Below are 16,539 nucleotides of genomic sequence, written 5' to 3'. Positions count from 1 at the left end.
TTATATGATTATACGCACGCATGTATATGCATGTGTATAGACACACATGTAGGTGTAATTACATGTGTGTGTGCACACACATATGCATGCAAGCACGCAAATATGTGTGTGGGTGTACATGCACATGTGTGCAAATGTGTATAAACATGCATGTATGTGTGTGTGCGTGCATGCATACATATACATACATATATGTATATATTTGCCATACATTCAATTATTATATACATATACAGACAGTTTCCAGCTTGGTTCAACTTAATGATTTTTATTGCTTTGTGACAGTGCAAAAGCAATACATATTCAGTAGAAACCATACTTTGAACTTTAAATTTTGATCTCTTCCTGGGCTAGCAACGTGTGGTATATAATGTTGTATGACGCTGGGCGGCAGCAGTGAGTTGAAGCTCCCAGTCAGTCCCGGGATCATGCGGATGAACAACTGATAGACTTACACCAATTCTGTCCCCACGCAGCCATTCTGTTTTTCCCTTTCAGTACAATATTTGATAAGGTACATAAGATATTCAGCTTCAATGCTTTATTATAAAACAGGCTTTGTGTTTGATGATTTTGCCCAAATGGAGGCTAATGTACTTGTTCTGAGCACAGTTAAGGTAGGCGAGGCTAAGCTTGGATATTTTGGGAAGGGTAAGTGTATTAAACGCAATTTTTTATTTATGATATTTTCAATTTACAGTGGATTAATTGGGATGAAACTCCATCATAAGTCAGAGAAGATCTGTATACATTTGCACTTTTTAAAGTCACTTTAAGACAAAATGGAAAGTCTTTCCAAAGTTAAATGTGCTCCAGAACTGGCTGGGTCCAAGCTTGACACCAGGTCAAATTGTTGTGGAGTCTCGATCTTCAGTTGCTTGCTCTCCTTGCCTCATGGAGGTGTCAGGACCACATATCACAAGAGGAGTAAATTATGCTACCAGCTACTCTGGTTCTCTCGTCTTCATCATCACTGGATTGTGAGTGAGAAGCCTGGGCCTCTAATTCCGTCCCTGTGAGGTACTGGCTGTGTGATTTGAGCACATCAGTGTGTCTGTCTGGGCCTCATTTCCCTCGTCTGTTAGATGAGCAGGTGGGATCAGAATAGCCGCTAAGATTCTTCAGGCTGTAGCATCCTTTGCTTCTAACTGGGATTGTTTACTCAGTACCTTGCTACTCAGAGAGCACATTGTGTCCTCTCAACATCTCGTATTCTCGATAGCGTTGCCCGGCACAGACTATGCTGTCGCTAAAAAGCTGTTGTTAGCAGACTCACACCAGCAGTGAACCCGGATGACATCCCCTTCTGTTGTCTGTCACCAGCCTGGACAAAGCATGTAATTCAAATATAGAAATTAGAGTTTAGTGGATCGGATCTCAGAGAGTTTTCCCTAACCAGGTACCATAGTTACATGATAGATTCCCTTGCTACATGCTTCTAAAGTTCTCTTTATCTATTTTCCATAGTTCTTACCACAGTGTAAATTGTGTAATTATTTTGTTGTTTGTATTTATTGCCAGTCTCTCAAAAAATATTTTCCAGAGAAGGGAATCTGTCTTAGTCATCACTGTATCAACACACCTAGCCTAATGCCAGGAAAAGAGAATATACTCAAAAGCTGTCTTGAAAAAGGAATTAATCTGTTTTCACTAACCTGCTTTGTCAGTGCAGCAATGTCAGACAGCTCTTCTCTGGGAAAGTCTCTGTGGTCACCTCTCAAAGCTTTGCCCTTGGCCTTTTGCACTTTTCCTTAGATGAGCCAATAGTATAACTGCTCCTTGGCAGGCCTGATTCTCTGCTAGCTTTGGTACCCCAGAAGGTTGTGTCATTGCCACATGGCTTCAAACAGAGTGTCAGGATGACGGTAGGAATTTGTATTCTGCCAGCCTATTCTGTTCTGCTGTTCCGTGCTGTGACTGTCCTTATTCACTTGGCTCAAAGAAGCTGGATGTGAGTGCAACTCACTTTACTGCCTGTAACAGATACCCCGTAGCGTCCTTCTTTGTCAGTGGGTTTGCCGTTGTAGGCTGTTTCACACTGGCCAGCAGGTGGACTCTAACGTGTCTTCAGTGGAGCCAGTATTCACAGAGCATTTATCACCATTCTCAGGCAGCCTTTTTGTTACTAGTTTTCGGGGTTTTTTCTTTATTACTCAGTTGTCCACAAATATATTGCCCAAATAGGGCCCATGAATAGCTGGAGATTAAGATCTGTCTTCCATGATACCAGAAATTTTTATCTCAACCAGGGAGGAAGGATACAAAAATAAGTATCTTCCTACTAGATGTCAGTCACTATGTTCAGTGTCTTAGCCTGGTTATTCATCTCAAAAATACGGCACAGAGATTTGAATCCATTTTTCTATGACTCCACCCATACGGAAGGCATACCTCATGTGGCTAAGTCTTAGTAATTATGTTGCTTTGAATTCATCAAAACACCTTTTAGATCCAATATGTCAAACTGATGTGTAAGCTAATGCAGTGAAATGGATATCACAAAACATCTGGTCATTTGCCAACTGCTTGCAACTCCTTGGAGATCCCTATGTCAACAGAAATCCAAAGGCAGTCACTACAAGCCATTCCTCTGCCCAGTCATATGTGGGGAAGAACTGGGGAGAGCACACAGGTTTGTGAGACAGTCCTTGGAAGTAGTTAGGATTTTGTCTGTTTAAGACAATAAAAAGTCTGAGTATTAATTACCAGGTGTCTAGGCTCTGTGTTTCCTTGCACAACGTCAATACAATGAACTTTTATAAATAAAGCAGTGATTAATACTCCTCTTTTGGAGCCTTGTTGTATCCTTAACTTCATTCCCTTTACTTTGGTTTGAATTCTGATTTGTACTAGAGAAGAAACCAAGTATGTCTGCTGAAAGCTGAGACATTTATTTTTTTGTGATATCGGGAGGCATGTTTCAGAAATAAAACCACACTCTCATCATATTCTTTCCAGAGATCATTCTGTAATGATGAAAGTCACACAGTCTTTGGCATCAGAGTGCCAGATGAAATATTCACTAAAACCCAAAGTTCTTCGGTGGCCTTGTGAGTCAATGTTATAGTTACCAAAAGCTGTAGTTTATTAGAAAAAGTCTGCAGCAAACATTTCAATCCATAGTAACCCAAAGCATGGGCCAAAATTTTTCCCAAAATTGACCTCTCAAAATCTCATCCGGTAGAGAAATATATTGCAGCAACTATGAATATGTCTAGGAGGTTATTGTGTTAATATTTTAAGCATATGAATGAATGCACCATTTGTTATCAGTGTCCCTTGTTACTACAGAAAATGTTTTCCTCCCTCATAGCAGAACTGACTTTCTTTCGACTGAGAGGATATTTTTATATTCAGAGAAGTAGTTTTGACCAAGATTAAGTATAGTAACACTTATACTGTCTCAGGATACTTCCCAAGAAGGTTAACAGACATGCTCTTTTTTTTTTAGTTTTGGCTTTGTCTTCAAATAGGTCCTGGAGGCGTACACACATGCAGAGGTGCTTAATGCAACCCTCCACTGTTTACACCTCTGGGAATCCTCTTTCACCCTGTCACATACGCTTACACACTCAAACACCTGCAAGCAACAGCTGCATGTAGCATATTCCTCCACTAGGCACAGCAACTAATTTTTAAAAAATGCTGAATAATCTTGGCATCATGGGTACAGTTACATAACGTGAATGTTTGGTGTTCGAGGGCAGCAAATGCTAACATGTAGACTTTCCTTTGTAGACATCTGGAAATATTTTTATAAGTTTTTCAGTAGTAGAAGTGGTTTTCTTGAGGGAAAAATATTTACTTCTAAGGTTAAATTATACGATAGTCACTTATAATAACATAAAATGTTGATAGTGCACGAATGGTTTTAAAGGTCATTTATCACAATTTCAATTAAAAAATAAGTTAACTTTTATAGAGCCATGATTATTTACTTTCCAGGCAGTCACTGTGTGAGGTGACGTGTACGCATGACTTCATTTACCTTCACTACGGTGCTGAGTGGTGGGCCTTGCTGTTCTCTCCATTTTATTAAATTTGCAAACTTAGAGATGAGGAGGAGCTTCCAATATTAGGCCCAAGATTCGGTTTCCTCCAGAACCTCTATTAGTAACCACTGTGCTAAACAACCTTTTAAACAACAGCCATGTAGCGGGAACCAAAATAACCCAAAGAAATACATAGGCCAACTATTATAACTTCTTAATTACATATCAGAAGAGTGAAATCCAGTGCTTGGCTTAGAATGACACACCTAAGGTCGGCAGATGGGATGAACCCAAGTCTTCTGAGTCCCAGGACGGAGCTGTCTCTGTTAGACAGTCGTACAGCCCCATGGAAACTCACCGATCGTATGTTTCTTTTCTGGAGGCAGAAGTGTAATGCCCAACTCCACCTCTCTGCGCCCAGTCTCTGGTATCCCAGTGCCCTGAGGGGCCTGACATATACTTTCTGGGCTTCTCCATAAAAGTAAAAAGGAAAGGGTGCCTTCTCTGCCTTTGGTATCCGATCTAGCTCATAGTCTGTCTTCTGTGGCTTCCATCAGCGCTAACTTTAGTCATTCCAGGAAAACTTCCTCTCCATTCTACTGTGAAAATGACATTACTTCCACTCCACGACGATTGGGAGTCAGAGCTCTCAGAGGAAACCATGGTAACCAGAGGGATTAATTTCTGCCTTGTCTCAACACACAAGCGTGTTATCTCTCAACACTCGGAAAGACGACTCACACACATCATGGCTGTGTAATAACAAAGAAATAAAATAACAACCCAGAAACCAGATATGACCTTCCAAAATGCATGGAAACGAAGGAGCTTGATGCTGGACCGTTCTAACAGTATACTGTGCGTGCAGAGTCATAAAACAGTAATTAATGAGGTCTGTAGAAAGGGTCATTACAAATGGCTTTTTCTTGTAAGACTCTATGTCCTCAGTACCTTGTTTTAATAGCATTTTCTCCTGTCATGGCTGAAATCACATTTACTAACGAAGTAAAATCTTATTTTGCACGACACCTCATTTTTCCACATAACTGTTGAAAATGTCTGTCTTGGTGAACTTCTCTTCACCTCTGTTTTATGTACAATTAAAACCATCTCTTTGCTGAGACCATTCCCTACAGTAAATGCAATTGCCCGCGATGATATATTCTGCCATTAACCCTGAGGCGCTCACTCTGATTCTCCACATAATGAGACACATAAGAAAGTCGCACTGAGAGCCTTTACTGTTGTTCATCAGGAGAGCCCACTTGGCACCTCCTGAAGAACATTTCACTGCTTACCAGTTGATTACCAAGACGACAGAACAACAGCTCAAATCTGATCCATATAAAAACAGCCCAACTTTTTGAAAGCTAAGCAATCTCTGGTCAACTACGGTGTTAACAGAGTGGGAGTTAACAAGTTCAAGATTCTTACTGGAGTGTGTAATCCAGTTATGATAACGTCCTCTGAGCTATTTGGAGAATTGTCCTTCTCTGGCATCAAAGCTTAGAGAGAAGCAAACAACTGTATTTGGTGTGGGCTTGAAATATGAGAACAAGATTGGAAAATCATGTGTTATAAATCCTTCCTCCATGCAGAGTCCTCTATTATAGAAGCCTCCAGAAGTTAACATTGAATTTGTCTCTCTTTCATTTTTGGTGAGAGAAGCCGCTCATTTATTAGCTACCTCTAATAGAAAGACTCTATTGTTGAGAAAGCTAGTATTAGTGAAGAGTTGTAAGATCTCTTGCATAGGAGTATCCCATTTAAGTAGTTACAGATATAATAAAAGTGAGGAGGTATCTCTTCTGAAAGCTCAGAAAATGAAATGCAGAGATACCCTAGTATAGCATCTCTCCCATCTCTACTCCTTATTAACTAGTGTGACTATGAGGAAGATAATTAACCTCTCTGTGCTCCATGATCTCATTTGCAAAAAGAGAATTAATGATAGTATGTACATAATAGAGTTGTTGGGAGAAGGAAATGAGTTAATATAGGTAACCATGCCTGGCACCTCATAAGAGTTCAATGAATGTCATCAAGTGTAATTAATATAATAATAAAATTACTGTTGTTATAAGAGCCGAGCAAGAAATAGTTTCTAAAAAACTGTAATTGAACATCTGAAGAGGATAAGGAAATCTGTAGCAGATTTAGATCTAGTCAGCTTCAACTATCACCCAGACTATATTTTCTAAGTGATAAAATACTATCATTGTATTTTGTTTGGAGTTATAAGAGAGAATTTTTTAAATTTAAGTACCTTTGCTTATATTAACAAAATATACCTCCAATGTGGCACAAAAATTTAACACACTTAAAAATTAAAATACATTTGTCTTTCACAAAAATAGTATGATCTCGATCTATAAATTTCCACTCTTACCTAAATCAGAACTGTTAAAAATTACTTTGGATTCTACAGCCATCCTCCAAGAGCCAATGTGACTCTTGAATAATATCCAAAAGCATAATATATTACCCTTTTAACTGGAAAAAAATTAATGCCCACATTCTTGGTGGATTTTTGTTATTCATATAGTTTCAACTACGCCCGATGGTCTCCATCTTTGCTTCTGCTTTTCTTTGATTCCAAGACTAATTTTCCCATTAACTTCTGTAAGTAGTAACAAAAACTGCTACTGTCACTCACTCTCACTTGTTTGCTTACATAAAGTATCTTTATCCCTACCAATAAATCTAAAAAGCAGGAGTTGTATATAAATTCCATAAATAAGAGCCCTGGGGCGTTGGAGAGGTTCATTTACTTGGTCTCCATCCTGCAGCTGAATAAGAGCAGGTTTGAGATCTGATCCCACTTTTACCTGGGTCCTTTCTAACTCACCAAACTGTATCACATCAGGGACTCTAGCTCACTCTCCATTGTCCACACCCTCAGCAACGGGGTTTTCCCAGTCCTGGGACTTTGACCTCATTCGTTATGGTTTCTCTGCTTCATGCCCTGTATGTGACCTCCAGCCTTTTACCTTCTAAATCTCAAACTAGACCAGCCTCTTTAATCCCAATTCTTGTTTTACATAAAATTACCACACAAGGGATTCTACTATATCTTAGCCTATGTAGGGGGGAAAAAAAAAAAAAACCTTGTTTTGACTGTAAAACTAAAATTATGGAGTGGCTCCTGTATGCAACATAATTTTTCATGCACTAAATTCCTGTACTCTTTTAAAAGCCCTTTCTGTGAGACAATGTGGCTTTACATAAGCAATTTAGCTCTAGATAAGCACACACAATGAAGAGCGTGGTTCAATGGGGTAGCTGTTTGTTTCTACCATCCCTGCATTGAGATGAAGTTGTAGTCGTATGCCACGCCACCTTTTTCAATGAACTCTCTCAAATCAGCATTAGAAATTCGAAACAATGGAGGCCAAACAGTAGAAGAAACTGAAGTTCAAATGTCCAAATTACCGAACATAGGCAATTCTGTTCACTGTCGTACTGAATTTAGTTTTCAGATGAATAAATATTTTGATTATACTTTTACCTTTCAAAGCCATTTGTGCTTTCATTTCTCTTTTGATTATAAAATCCTTTCATTTCCATACACAGTCTTTATGTTAATGAGATCTACTCCATAGCATTAAACTAATTTTAACATAAATTTTCACTATTTTTGAAGGAGTTTTTTTTTAATTAAAAGCATAATAGCATAAAAATATTTGAGGCTTTGTGCCAGCCTAACAAAAAGAACAGCTTCTAAATGAGAGCAGCATTTCTCTGTGATTTTTTATTTCAAATTTTAATTTTCTATAATTAATGGAATTTTGACGTAAAAGTTGAATAAGTAATATTTTAAAGCCCCACATTATACACTCCATAGGCTCCAAGAGACCAGGCATTTTTAACTTTAATTAGCTACTATAATCCCAGCACCTAGAATATTGCTTAACACAGAGAAGGAATTGAAATATTAATGGCTCTTCTTGAAAAGGGAAAAACAGAATTTTTGTTTCTACATTTTCAAGTGAGCTAATGCAGAGTTGCCTTCGGGTTCCCACTTCTCAGCAGTATCAAATCACACTGCCAGATAGATGGCTAGACTTTTGAATTTTTAATTGTAGCTTGTTAACTGACTAATTATTTGGCCCCTTGAGGAAGTCTCCCTTCAAACATTATATTCCCCCATTCCAGATCTGTTGTCACCAAGGCCATGATCCTTGTCAGCTGTCCTGAGCATTATGCGTATTCACTGGCCCGGAACAGTCAGAAGAGGACCCACGAAATCAGCCCTGCAGACGAGGACACATACAGACTTTAGTCCCCCAAATAATTGACACCCAAAAATGTTTTTTGGAAGCTCCATTGTATAACTCCTGCTAAACTAGGGTTTTATTGTTCAAACCAGTAGCTGAACTAAACTAACAGAGAAGGAGTGTGAGTTCACTACTGAATCTACTGAATGGGATTGGTAACTGCTGTAATATTATCGGTGGAAGAATCAATGAAAGACAGAGCCCCAAAGAGGTTGACAAGTAAAAAAAATTTTTTTTTTAATTTTTGGCTTTGCACCATCTCTTGTAGGTCATACTCAGAGACAAGACTGTGCATGAGGGTGTCTGCTTTACCGTATATAGCCACACTCACTGTGCTGCTTTTTAAGAACCCAGGTTAGCTTTTCACTATTATAGGGCTTACTGATTAACTAGGTTAAAGAGGAGAAGGATACTTATGTGAAATTGATACTGAAATAATTCTCTCAGGCCGCTGCATCATTAGAGTTCCTCAAAAATGCCATTTTCCCCAGTATTTGCATTGTCCCTCATTAAAAATGATGGTGTTGAATCTTTGTATTACTGTTATTTTTATGGTCACCATCATTTAACACCTGAAAATGAAATAATCCTATTAAAGACAAGTTAAAATGGAAATCTTAAATAAAAATACATACATGATTTAAATATATGCCATAAATATATATGCCATGGAGTTTGTGATTTGTTAGCTATCTGCTGTGAGATTATATTTATACACCCAAAAAAAGGTTACCCTTTACTTATGCTTAAAATATAGCCAGCAGTGTCTTGTAGACATGCAAACACATTTGAGGTCATTCAAAACATGTACATGTTTGTGCATATATATGTGGTATGTGTGTGTTGACTTTTTACACAAAGACATAAAGGCAGACATCACTGGTCCTGTAAGTGGCCGCATTCTGTAGATATGCTTGTAAAATATGAGGCTGACTTCAAAAAGGCATTTTAAGAACATTGGACTGTTACCCATGATTTTATTTTGAGTGCATATTGAGAAGCAACACTTGATTGAATGACTGTTTATGAGCTGGCATCAGCTCTCCCTGGAGAAGACATTCTTCATGTAAGTTTTGGTATTTTTCCAGCAGGAATCCTTGAAAACCGTTACTTGAGAAGTCTAAGGGCAAGCTCCTAACCTTAGCACAGCATAACTTGATGCTATCGACTAGAATGTGGAAATGAGTCCTAAATGTTGGCTCAGAATGAAAGATGACTTAACACCAAAGACAGTGATGAGGTGCTCAGTACTCCTCAGAGGCTGGGTTTGGTTCAATGGTTACCATGGTCAGGGAAGCCTTCAAATAATAGACCATCTGTGTATATGTTGCATGACTGTTGTCTGTCTCGTGAGTGTCTTTTATGTGTGATTAATACACAAAATGTTTTTCTTTTCTTTCCTTTTCCCTTTTTGTAGAAATTATTGAACCTACTACCTCTAGTCCTGTCACAAGTCCAGGTCAGTATCCACATACATTCACAAAGTATGTCTGGGTACTTTCTCCATGAAACGAGACCTCTGCGTTGTCGTAAAAATAAAGCGAGTCGAACGCGGGCCGCACGCTTGCGGCACGGCTCTGATGTCTGTTACTTGTCCTCGTCTCTCTGTGGTTTGTCGTCCCTTTGCGTTTTGCGATCTGACCCTGCTTTGAGGCTCACATCTTTCACTTCATTCTGTAGGGCTTGTGCAGTAAATCTGTGTCACATGGTGGAATAGTTGCAACGTGATTAGCTTCTGTGAGATCTTTGCAAATAGAATGTAGAGAGTTTACGAGGTTTTCTGAGTAGCTATTAGAAGAGTATTTACTTTGGCTTGGTGTTTCATTATTGTAAATTCATTATGAGCAGAACAGTATTCATTGCTTCTAAAGGGAACAGTAGCCGGGGGAAAGCATATGCATCCGCTCTTGGAATGTTACAGTGGAAGATTTGGTCTTTTGAAACTGTCGAGTACAAGGACTTATTTCAGTTATTGTCTTTCATTTTCGGACTGTTCCTAATTCAACCACAAATACTCGGTCTGAAAAGACAGGCCATTGCTATAAGTGTGTTTTTAAGCGTTGTTTTCGACCGTGAATGTTTCTGGGTGACTTGAAGTCGAGATAAAAGCTATTGATATTAGAAACAAACTTTATTTTGTTATATAGGAATTTAGCAGTTCATTTTGAATGTTGGCTGCTGGCTATTTAAAGAAGAAAGTGGAATTGCTGAAGTTCTTTCGCTTTGAAAAGTTCATAGGGATTTCTTGTAACTGCTGAGTTACAGGATTTGTTGATGTTGCCAATCCATAAAGAGGTATAAGTTGGTTAAATAGTTGTCTCTCCTCGCATTCCAGAAATGGCTCCAAATTTTAGTCTAAAACAGGATTTGCTGATCTGAGAAACTGAGTGTTTTAGAAATTTAAAAAAAAAATTCTATCTCAAATTGTAATCAATCAAAAATGCTTAAAATTACTTTAGATGATTATGCATTACCTCCCACCCTCCAAATGAAACAATTTTGAGCAAGTCTATGATTATGTATGTAGAGAATCTCATAATACAACACTTTCTAGTCAAATTATAAAATATGTTTTTGTAACTTCTCAAACTGAAGCATATTTGAGTAGTCTAAATTATTTTATAGTTGATACATACAAGGTTTATGCTATATGATTAATAACAGTTTTGCATTTTACAGATAGGGTTAATAGCCTCCCAAGTTTGAGGGACATGATAATATAATTCGAACTATTAGTCGTTTGAATCTGACTTTTCTCTTGACACATTAAAAAACTCCCCAAGTCTGATTGCCGTGATTACTTATGACCTCCACAGAGTTATGTAATGTCAGGTTCATATGAGAGCTTAGAGTTGTTAATCTTGCTAGTAAACTTTTTGATTTCTTTTTAAAGAGGATATTAAATTATGTCCATATTGCTGTGTCACCTAGATGATTGAAGTGAAGATTGGATAAGTACTTGCTTTCCTTCCTCGACCATGGTCCTAATTATTCAGTAAGGTCCTCATAAAATAGAAGGACAGATTGCCTTTCTTATCTACTTAAATAAACAAGATTGGAATGCAAAATATTTTAAGAAATGGTGCCTGATAGCATTCAGTAACATAGTGTTTGCTAACTTTGTGTTTTGGGAGGAAGTTTTGCTGAAGGTAGGTATTAAAAAACTCTTTCCCTAGGCCATCTGTGTCAAAGTTTATTGAAAGTCCCTTTCAATGGTAGGGACTCTTACCAAAAAAAAAAAAAAAAAAATCATTCATTATAAAGCAAACAAAGAAATTGCTCTCACTGCTACAGACTCTAATTTCTTTAAACAATGCATAGCATAAGGGTTAAGAGCAAGACTTTGGAACCAACCGCCTAGGTTTGAATCCTTGCTCTGCTACCTTTTAGCTGCATAAATGTGATCAAGTTACTTAGCTTCTTTCGACTTCAAGAGTCTTCATTTCTAAAATGGGATGGGGGTAGGGTAATAATAGTACCGACCACATAGAGCTGCTATGAATATTGAGTAAGTCAAAACTGGTTAAGCACCTCTAAGAGTGCCTCCTACACAGTAAATATGAGGAAAGTGTAGATTACATTGTGAGGAAAAATATACATAATATATAAAAACATGTATATAAAACATACATATGTATAATATGTTTACATATAGATATGCTGGACTATATAGTGTCTCAAATACTCTGACACCTTTTACTTATTGCTGCTGCCTATGGAATGCCTAAAGCAGCAGCCACTCAGATGCTCCAACAGCCTTTGACCCCAGATTGGTCAATTCATTGCTAGGATTCAATGTTTTAAAACTATGAATATGTGAAAAATGATTGAAAATTGAATTTCTTAGCACCGCAATCTTTGAAGAAGATAATGTAAGTTTTAAGAAAAGATTATTGTAGAAAAGTCAATAAATACATGTTGAATTGAATTGAAGGGTAGAAGAACAAACACAGCTTTCAGTGAAACTCATCCTTCATTAATTGTGAATTTGTTAAAGGCCTCCAGAGAACAGTTTGGTTAGTCAGGGATTTGAAGAGCATGTGGTTTATAGCAGGATTTAAGGAGTGTTATAAATGATAAACAAAAGCTTTTGAAAGTATGTACAAACTGCTGTGCAAGATACAAAAAAAGAAGAATTTGGCACTATATAGCTCTAAGCAAAAGATCATTAAAGGTAGATGGGAAAATAATTTACCCTATGAATAACGCGAACTGTTAAAAGTTCCAGTCATTTAAAACAAAGCTCTAAAACCACAATATCCAATAAAAATAGTAAATGAAAATTCTCACAAAAGTATTCAGGGGATAAGAAATATCACATTTTCAAACTAGTCCATTTATTGCTTCTACATAAGTGGGAAAGAGAATGTAAAATAACTCCAGACAGATTTCATATTTTGTAATATTACTTCCAGAGTTAAAGCAGAGATAAAGTGGATATAGTTATGAAAATATTGGACACATTGAAAATATATTGAAGAATGTGGATTGATATCATTTATATCCATAAATTCTAAAGAAATGAAGGTCTTGAAGTCATAACTTATATTTTTATATATTCTTGACAAGTCAGAATCTGTTTCAATTGAAGAGAATGAAAATTGAATTATTAACATCATTATTCAAGAAAAGGCCATGAGATATAGTGAGTAATGAGAACAAAAGAAAACTCTTCTTTGATCAGTCTCAGGGTCTCAAAGTTTGAATGGTAAGGGACATTTTTTGTGATGGATGAGACATGCAGTGAATTTGAAATCTGCACACCAGACTCTACGCTATTCCAGGTAATGGTCACTAAGCTTAAAATGCCCACCATTAGGCCAATAACAACAGCATCCCATTAAAGCACCTTAACCACTTCCATTCAGTTTTTTAAATTACATTTTGTGATTACTTTTGAAGTATTCTTTAATACTGATGTTCGACTTTTATTTGTTAAAGGCTGGAAAAGTTGTTAAGGCTGAAGCCTGTCTACCTTGAATAAGACAAACGAATCTACCCAAAACTGTTGATTGGTTTGCGAGCGCAGCCTGAGAACCTTACACAAGTACTCTCTGCTGTTACCTTGAGCTCAACAAGTCAAAGCTGAAATTCCTGGTCTAGAATCAAATTCACAATGAAGCTCTACTTCTGGTTTTATATTCCTAGGTTTTAACTATTTACAAAGCATCAAAGTGATTATTCAAAAAGTAAAAAGTCCAACCAAATGAACATTCACTTGGCTTCATGTAGACACACACAAAAATAATAAATATTAATTCTGCCAACTTTTCTTAGTCTATAGGCAGAGTATTAAAATTTGGGGTCTGTTGATGCATTACAAGATGCCCCATCTAACATTTATCCTTACTTTGCCCCTAGAAATAATCTTTAGAAATCATCAATTATTTTGTAAATTAATTTTAAGTGCATGCCATTGTTATTCATAGTTTTAAAAAAAAGAGCTTTATTTATAAATCTTTAGACAAAGGGAAATGTGCTTCAAGAGTGCAACTTTTCCATATCTAGATACAAGCAAAAACGTCAAATCAGTCGTACTTGGAAAACCTCACTATTTAAAAATGGCTGTTGTTAAGCATACTGTGTGTGTGTGTGTGTGTGTGTGTGTGTGTGTATAAAACTGAATCACTTTTCTGTACACCTGAAACTAATACAACATTGTAAATTAACTATACTTCAATTTTTAAAAAGACCATTATTCAAAAAACTAGTAAATAAGTAAATACATGGTATATCCTTCAAAAAAAATGCTGATACTCATCTATATGTGCCTCACTTTAAACAACAGAAATAATTTTTGAAAAAACAGAATGTAGAGTTTACAGAATCAATCAAATTTGACAGAAGGCACCACATTATGTAAAGAAATTCTGCTTTAAATTGAATAATTGCTGATTCATCTAAAATGAAATAATTTTTAAACTTTGTTGGCTTCCTGGGTTTTTTTTTTTTAAAGTAAAATGCCTTTTATTCAACCTACCCCAGGAAGCCCATTTCCTATCTTTCTCTGAAAGATATTATTCATCATTTAGTAACCAGTTATTAAGTAACAACTGTATCAGACACTGAGTGCCGGGAGCATAAGGTTATTATCTTAAAGAGGTTTATAATCTATTAAAGAGACAAGCGTATATGTAACTAATCATTATTTAAGGTAATATATTCCACAATTTCTGTCTAGAGAAGGGAGCAGACAATGTTGCCTGGAGAAAATCATCATATATATATATGAACAGGGTCTTTAATAGATTACGCATAGTTGGCAAGGAATCAGGGTTCCATCACAAGCAAAGGGAATGCTTAAAAAGTCAAAGAGGTAGAAACTATAGAAAACTGATGGTAAAATCTGATTTGATTTCTGTATCTTTATTATCTACTACTGTGCCTGGCACTTAGCAGGTTTTCCATATATGCCAGTTTCAACAAAAATACTGAACCACTTAGCAAAACATTTGAACCAAAAATTAAACACAAAAGTTAGGAGCTTTTCTGACAACTAACTACATAATACCTTTTGGTTTATGTTAGGTTGTATCTAACTTTCACTATTTTAAAAACTCATCTAAAAAAGGAGATAATAAAATAAAACCCACAAATTTAATACCAGTTGAAATTTACTACCCAAACTCACTCTCTTACATCAGTCCATAGATATGAAAGGTTCCTAAAAATACTTTATATGATAGCACTCCCTATGATAATTTGGGAGGGTATTAATCCAGTTTTTTAGTTGCATCATCAAGCTTTATGCTAGAAAATAAAAATGCCCACTTGTCAAGGGTTTATCTTTTCTCAAGAAATGAATGAATGAATGAATGATTAGAAATCCATGTGTAGCCCATGGGGTTAGAACATAAGAAGAATCTCGTCAGTAGCCATCATGTGCTTCAGCAAAACTCATTCAGGAATAGAGAGGGCTGAAAATACTCAATAATCAAATAATTATATTATAGCCAGAAAAGACTGGATAATTTATCCGTTTGTTTACTAAATAGAAAATTCAAAAATCTCATTGCCTCCATCAAAGACATATACCTGACTACTCATTGATGGATCAATGGTGGATGAATGGATAACAAACTCATATGTGGTCCACAGGACTAAAGCATAGGAAAAGTGAGGATACTGGCAGAAGCTGAAAAAGTAAGTCAGCTTGAGAAGTATCTGTCAGTTCCCCCAAACTGCAAGATGCTTACTGAGCATCTGCATGTGTCAGATACTTTACTACGTATTAGAGATGCAAGCGTGATCATCCTGCTGCTTGTCTGTCAAGACTCACATTCCAAATGATGAGAGAGAAATGGCAATGAGAAATTAATGTAATGCAGTATGTGCTGTATTAGAGATATGAATAAAGCACACTGGGGATTCTGGTTCACTGTGAAGCATGTCAGAAAAGGCTTTCTGGAGGAGGTGGTTTCTGAATTTTGTAGTTTAAACATAGAGGAAAAGGTCAAAATCTATTCTAAACAGAGAGCTCAGCATGGGCAAGGGAACAGAGGCGTAAAACAGCAGTGTGTTTGAGAGAAATGCCAGGTAATTTGAGGCTGAGCACCAGAGCATACAGTGGGACTAGGAAGGTGGGCAGGGCAAGATCCGAAGGGTGTTACATACATTTCTTGTAAGTTTGGTCTATTTGACCTAAGACATAGGCTGATTATTAGGCTCCCTGTGTAACTGTGAGGGGTGAAGATGAAGGATTAATTACTATGAGCAAGACTGGCATCAGAAAAGGTTTTTGTATAATATCAGGGAGGAGATGATGACAGCTTGATATAGGACAGTTGTGGTAGCAAGGAGACAATGGGATCTATTCAAAAGTTATTTAGAAAGAAAATTTATCAGGGCTTGGTTATTGCTTAGATTCGGAGGACAAAGGGAGGGTCTAGCAAGGATGACTTCCATCTCTCTCTAAATGATGAAGACACCAGCCAAGATAGAGAAAATAACCCAAATATCATACCAAATGGTTTGGACTTTATCCTGTTGTTTGGGGAAGGATTCAATGTTTTAAACAGGGGAATAATATTACTCCATGTTTTGCAAATGTAACTCTGTGAAAGGAGAAAAATAAGAATGCAGGTGAAGAGGCATCGAGTAAAGTCTGTGAAGCGCAGTCCCCAGCTCCAAGTTTGGTGCCATCTCTTAGGAAAATGGCTGAGCACAAACATCTGACTACAAGCTGGTTATGAGTTCCTGCAAAATAACTCTCAAAGTTGTGCTATTATTTGAAAATTTATTTTAAGGTTTGTGGAGTTTTTTTTTTCCTA

The 16,539-nt window shown here is 36.9% G+C and overlaps 1 protein-coding gene across 4 annotated transcripts in view; it reads left to right on the top strand.

Annotated features, from left to right (window-relative positions):
* The window catches only part of NEGR1 (neuronal growth regulator 1), a 779,356-nt gene that overhangs the window by 663,185 nt on the left and 99,632 nt on the right, over positions 1-16,539 (top strand). The window contains exon 7 of one of the 4 annotated variants that reach the window (XM_032494568.1): positions 9,687-9,891. The exons of the other annotated variants lie outside the window; for them this stretch is intronic. Coding sequence (XP_032350459.1) covers positions 9,687-9,778 — 92 coding nt within the window. The 3' untranslated portion in view covers positions 9,779-9,891. Of the gene's footprint in view, positions 1-9,686; positions 9,892-16,539 lie in introns of those variants that run through there. 4 annotated transcript variants of the gene reach the window in all.

Source organism: Camelus ferus, chromosome 13 (genome assembly GCF_009834535.1).
Source record: "Camelus ferus isolate YT-003-E chromosome 13, BCGSAC_Cfer_1.0, whole genome shotgun sequence".
NCBI classification, from domain to species: Eukaryota; Metazoa; Chordata; class Mammalia; order Artiodactyla; family Camelidae; genus Camelus; species Camelus ferus.
This window is presented reverse-complemented; position numbering and strand designations above follow the sequence as displayed.